Raw genomic sequence first — 6,000 nt, forward strand, 5'->3', positions numbered from 1 at the left:
CTGATATGTTCATATCATTTAAGTTGAGAAAATAACTCCTACTTTTTGAAACTGTATAATTTATTTCCTCATATCAGATAAGAATTTCATTACTAGTACTGCCTAAACTGCAGCATTTGACTGTATTTTTTTTAGCACCGTCTTCTCAATCCTAGTATCTTTAGCTAGTTTCCATTTAGTTTTCCACAATCTGAATTGAAAGTCTTCATTGTCATCCTACCTCGATGAAAGTGCATAGGTGGAAAATGTTTGTTTGTGTTTTTAAGTATTACCTTATCTTTTGCATTAGATGGGTGGAGCTATGGCCCCTCCAATGAAGGACTTGCCAAGATGGTTGGAAGAAAATCCTGAATTTGCTGTTGCTCCAGATTGGACTGACATTGTTAAACAGTCTGTAAGTGAAACTTTAATTCCATGCTTCACTGTAGATTACAGCATGGAAAAGTTGAAGGCCGTGTACATTTTTCCGTGCAAGTACTGATGATGATTAAGTCTTTATCTCATAGCTAGTTCTGAGCTGAGGAAATGGTAGCATTAGGAGGGGAGTTACCCAGCTAGGAGAAAATGATGATAGAAGGTTGCTCTGGAGTTAGATTGCAGTACATTGGAAAAATCAGGTACGGTAAAGCAACCTTCAGAATTTGTTTTGTTGTTTTTTTATATTTTATGTATACAAAAATATAAAGCAAGCAGCAATGAATTCTTCGTCTTGGTTTGGTAGCTAGCAGTACCCAAGGACTGGCTTTTCTGCCTGCCTTTTACTTGAAAACTGGTGTCTGAAAATAGAGGGTACAATTCTTCAAATACTTATTTTAATAAAATACCACTTGGCATACTGGAGTTCCTTGGAAAGTACAAGCCATGGACTCGTAACTGTAGTATATCAATCTTTTTAATGAAGTTACAGAGTTTCAGCATGTTTTGTTCTTCTGTGTTTAAATAAGCAAAAGGTGTGACTTTGCTTTCTTCAGCTTCTCTTACGTGTTCTAGTGTCATTCAGTTTAGAAGTAGCTAGTCAGCCCCTGCTTTGCCAGGATTGAAAAACAAATCACTTTTGGAATATCCAAATAAGATAATGGAAGAAGTAGGAAGGATTTTTATCTTCAATTAATTGCTGAAATGTATAAAAGATGAGAATAAAACTCTTTTTTTCTGCAACCCCTTTTCAGGGTTTTGTTCCAGAGTCCATGTTTGACCGTCTTCTCACTGGACCTGTTGTGAGGGAGGAAGGAGCAAGCAGAAGAGGAAGAAGGCCAAAAAGTGAAATTGCCAAAGCAGCTGCAGCAGCTGCTGCTGTAGCATCAACTTCGGGAATCAACCCACTACTAATGAACAGTCTGTTTGCTGGAATGGACCTCACCAGCCTCCAGAATCTACAGAACCTGCAGTCTCTCCAGCTCGCAGGCCTCATGGGCTTCCCGCCAGGGCTAGCAACAGCTGCGGCTGCTGGGGGGGATGCTAAAAATCCGGCTGCCATGTTGCCTCTGATGCTGCCAGGGATGGCAGGGTTGCCCAATATGTTTGGACTAAGCGGATTGTTGAATAACCCAATAACGGCTACTACTGGAAATGCCACTACTGCTTCCGGTCAAGGAGAGACTGAGGATGGCGCTTCAAAAGCTGAAGAGAAGAAAAATGAGAATGAAGAGGAGAACAAAGACTCTGAGAAAAGCACAGACACTGTTTCTGCTACTGACTCTGCAAATGGATCTGTCAGTGCTGCTACTGCGGCGACTACCGCCACTGCCACCACTACCACCACCACCAACACTGGATTGCCCACAAACCCTCTGGCCTTCAATCCCTTCCTGCTGTCTACCATGGCTCCTGGCCTGTTCTATCCATCTATGTTTCTACCTCCAGGACTGGGAGGATTGACTCTGCCTGGTTTCCCAGCACTAGCAGGACTTCAGAATGCAGTGGGCTCCAACGAAGAGAAGGCTACTGACAAAACTGAAGGAACTGCCTTTAAAGATGAAGAAAACCTAGAAGGCAGTGATGCAGAGGAGAGCCTTGATAAAACTGCAGATTCCTCCGTTTTAGAAGATGAAATAGCACAGGGTGAAGAATTAGACTCACTTGATGGGGGGGAAGAAATAGAAAACAATGAAAATGATGAATAACCAGTACCAGTTACAGTTAAAGTGTTTTAAACTTTTGACAAGTGGTAGTCCTACTGTTTACACTCACAGTTAATGTCCATACTTAGTTTTTATAAGCTGTTCTGTAACATAGTGTAGCAAAAAAAAAAAAGTTCAAGTCATGTTATACAGATGTGTCAAAAGGTATCTTGGTCATTAAGTATTGTGCAGTGCATTATTTATTATCCCTAGGAGAGATGAAATTTGAGAGGTGATCATGTCTTTTTAAGGAAATTGACATAATGCTCTGCTTTTTTTTTTCTTTTGGTACCATTGGTATTATGAAAAGCAGCAATTTGTAACCGAGTGGCACTAATAGAAGGAAGTGCTGCTTAAAGGAAGGATGAAGTTATATATTTAATTTTTTTTATTTTTATTTTTTTTTGCTGTGAAGGTCAAGATGAAATTTACCATACATATCGTACTTGCGCTTCATTTTGACTGTATGGGAGTTCACCCACTCACATGCGCGCACACACCCACACACACACTCTCTCTCTGACAATCTTCATGATAGTGTGAATGTCTCTGTCTTGAGACGCAGCAATAATAAGGCAGCTGTTGAATGTGAAGAGTACCTTTTGGAAATTTACCCGCGGAGAAGGTTCTTACAGGATAAAGCTACAGTTTAATCGTCTCGTGATCTTGTAATGCACTGGTATAAACAAAAAGAAAAAAATCAGGTACCTTTTTTAAATTAAAGGACTTTGTTACTTTAGCCACAAAGCTAAACAGCATTACCTCAACTCTAAACTAGCCTTGAAGTTTACAGACATGACTTTGTAAATGTATTGTTTTTCTTTGTTGTGATGTCTTTTTATTTTTTTTTTCTTTGGAAACTGCTATCATGTAAGATAAGATGTAAATTGCTGCCAACTGTAGTAATGATGCTTTTAATAAAAGTGACCCATGATATGCAGAGATGTAATTATAGAATGCAGTGTTTAGGGACATCACAACTGGTGTTCGCTTTTTGTATTTGCATTGTGGCTTTCTAAAGCATTTTCTGCTCTCTTCTTTAATAGATTAGTGGCTGTAAATGCCGAACTGATTGTCTTCACGGGACTAGGCAGGAAGAGAAACCTTGAATTACCTTCATATTTTCCACTCTAAGTAACTCTACAGAGAGGCACACTAAAAACCCTACTTTACTCCTTCAAAGGGGCATGAGAGACTGAGAATACTTTAAAATGTGTTCAGCATGTGATAATATGGTACACTAAAGAACAAAAGGGCAAAAGAAAAATGAGGCTTTAATAGGCACAATATCTAGGTCATTTATCCTTGGTTAATGGGTAGAAAAACACAATGCTGTAGTGACAGCAAGGGATACAAAGGCTCTGTGGTATCCTGTAGACCGGAGCTTGTGATGCCAGAAACCACTGTGTCAAACAACCTACATGAAACTAAAACTGACCCACTTTTCATAAAAACCAGTGTCTCTTCTGGAGAGCTACTGATTTGTACCCTTTTGTGACCTTTGATATTTGAGATAATGTACCATTGGAGAAGTTCTGTTTTCACAGTGTTGTCACCTTGACACACACATACACAACCGTCTCAATGGTGAGGAGAAAAGGTTAGATTTTCAGTGGAGTACATGAAAAATTAGCTATTTGAGTAGCCAGCTGTGGGTGGACCCCTGTCTTATGATTAATTTTACCTGTGCTTTTGGAAAGCTGGAGAGCTGCAAACCTCGCCCTTGCATCCGCTGTGATTTTGCCCAAGAGCTCAAATGGAGGAGTACTGCAAGGCCAGAACTCAGTCACGAGGAGGACGCATGAAAAGGGGTGAACTCGCCCTGAAAGGAGCATTTCACGAACAATGAAAGTAGATGAGAAATGAAAGCTCAGGAAGTGAGTTTTGTGTGAATGAATCACAGACACGCACTGCTGAAATGAATAGATGTCAGGATGTCTTGTACTGCCACTTAAATATATCATACGCAGTTAATGAAGGTCAGGAAGGAGCTTCTCCCCCCACGTACATCACTGAACAGTTGACGAGGTGTGTTATTCCTGCCTCTTTCGAAAGCATCACACGCAGACCACGACAACAAGTGAGAGGCTGAAAGCCAAGGTACATTAACTTGATCGGGAGCGTTGAATTCACGTTGGCTGTTATTGAAGTTTCTGAGCGGCTGGTGTCTTATTTTTTCATCTACTTAGAGAATTTCCCCTGTAAAAGTTGCTAGGTGCTTCCTGTTGTATTCCACCTACTGATATAAAATAGCCCTCTTTTTTTTTTTTTAATTCAGTTTTATAATTCCCAGCAAAGATTTAAACACTAATGATATCCCTTGGGAGGCCTCTTTTTAATTGGCAAGGACAGAAATTATATTGTTAAATGCCACACTAACCCTTTTTATTCTCCTAACCCCCTTCCTATGCTGAAATGAGGAGGAAATTTGGGTAACTGCCTATTTCTGCCTATGGGTTCTTGGCATGGAAACTTCCAAGTCATGGCATAGGGTGTCCCAGGGACAAATAGGTAAATCTTACCCCTTTTTCAAGTGTTCCTCAGTCTGAGTATTACTCGTCTGCGTTTCGTAGTCAAAGGAAAACTGAAACTGATGAAGTGTTGCAGCAGAGCAAGTGCCGCAGTGATGGGGGAGTCTCTGTACTCGCAGTGTGCTTTGCCAACAGCCTCGCTTGCTACGGGCCAAACGGGCTGCTCAGCTGTTGAAAAGAAGGTGGCATTTGATTTTTGGAAGGGATACGGGCCCCTGGTATGAAAAATGAAGTGGGGGGATTGCCATCTAATGTCCAAGAAATGTATTACATGAAAATATGAAGGGTTTTCTTTGATATGACATAGAGTTACTAACATGTTAATTATTGCAAAGATCCTTAAAGTTATGAAGTGTCTAAGTGAGTAAAAGTTAGGTGCGTGAGATGATTAGAACAGGTACTACTCTGAACTCAATTCCTTTTTGCTTTTTTGCCTTGCACCCTTTCTGCCCATCTCCCTTTGAAGCCTTTTTCTGCCAGCAACCGTTTCTTGTTGGACCCCTCCCTCATGGTCACAGAGCTGTTAGTGGGGTGCCAAGGAGTACAAGGGACTTTCTTGTTGCTTTGGAGAAGAATATGTCTGTGTCATAGCAGTGGTCTGCGTGCTAACACTACATGGCGTGCAGTCCTGAAAAGAGAAGCAACAAAATGACAACAAACCCGCTCAGCTAAAGGGCAGATTTTTTAGGACCTTGCCATAGAAGTCTTATGGGCTTGTTTCCTAAATCTGAACTGTTGAGGAGAGATGGTTGAGAGATGTCACTGATGAAATGGCAGACAAATCCCTAAACTGGTCCTAAGTATCTTCTGTCAGCTGTGGTTTCTTGTTTCATATCAGTGTCAAGCAGCGTGCCATGTACAAGCGTACCGCAGGTTGGCACAGCGCATGGCTTTCCCCCGTTGAGGACCTTTGCCATTCAGTATAGCAAAATAAGAATTTTCCATTGAAGAGAAACCTAAGATTTAGGGGGATGGGGGGAGGAAATCGATTGTATTTCTAGTACCAAGCCTTCTGTTGAGTTTCACATTGCATGCAAAACTGCTGGGATGTACAGAATGGCTGTGGACCTGCACCATGCACTTCAGCTACCTCCAAATCCTCGATGTCGGGCTGGGAATGGCAGGGGGCACTGAGGGCTCTTGGTCCTCCTGCCCCATGCTCTTCCCTGGGGGCCTGAGAGCCCCATCAATGCTTTCTGGCTCCGTTCAAAGGAAGAGAGCATTGGCTGGAGGCTTTGCTGCGCACGCTGTGTAAATAAGCTGTTGTATTCCTCTGGCTGGAAGCGATGCCTTCGTGAGACCTCAACTTGGCTGCTTAAATAGGCAGGTGGTGCTTTGGGCGTATATTC

At 41.7% G+C, this 6,000-nt stretch overlaps 1 protein-coding gene across 4 annotated transcripts in view; it reads left to right on the forward strand.

Annotated features, from left to right (window-relative positions):
- Positions 1–3,180, forward strand: part of CHD7 (chromodomain helicase DNA binding protein 7) — a 128,761-nt gene extending 125,581 nt beyond the window's left edge. For all 4 annotated transcript variants that reach the window (XM_082754275.1, XM_082754277.1, XM_082754278.1 and 1 more), the window contains 2 exons: positions 290–394; positions 1,170–3,180. In XM_082754275.1, coding sequence (XP_082610401.1) covers positions 290–394; positions 1,170–2,123 — 1,059 coding nt within the window. In that variant the 3' untranslated portion in view covers positions 2,124–3,180. The remainder of the gene's footprint in view (positions 1–289; positions 395–1,169) is intronic.
- The last annotated feature ends 2,820 nt before the right edge of the window (positions 3,181–6,000 follow it).

The sequence above is a fragment of the Aythya marila genome (genome assembly GCF_965140915.1).
Source record: "Aythya marila genome assembly, chromosome: 2".
Lineage (NCBI taxonomy): Eukaryota > Metazoa > Chordata > Aves > Anseriformes > Anatidae > Aythya > Aythya marila.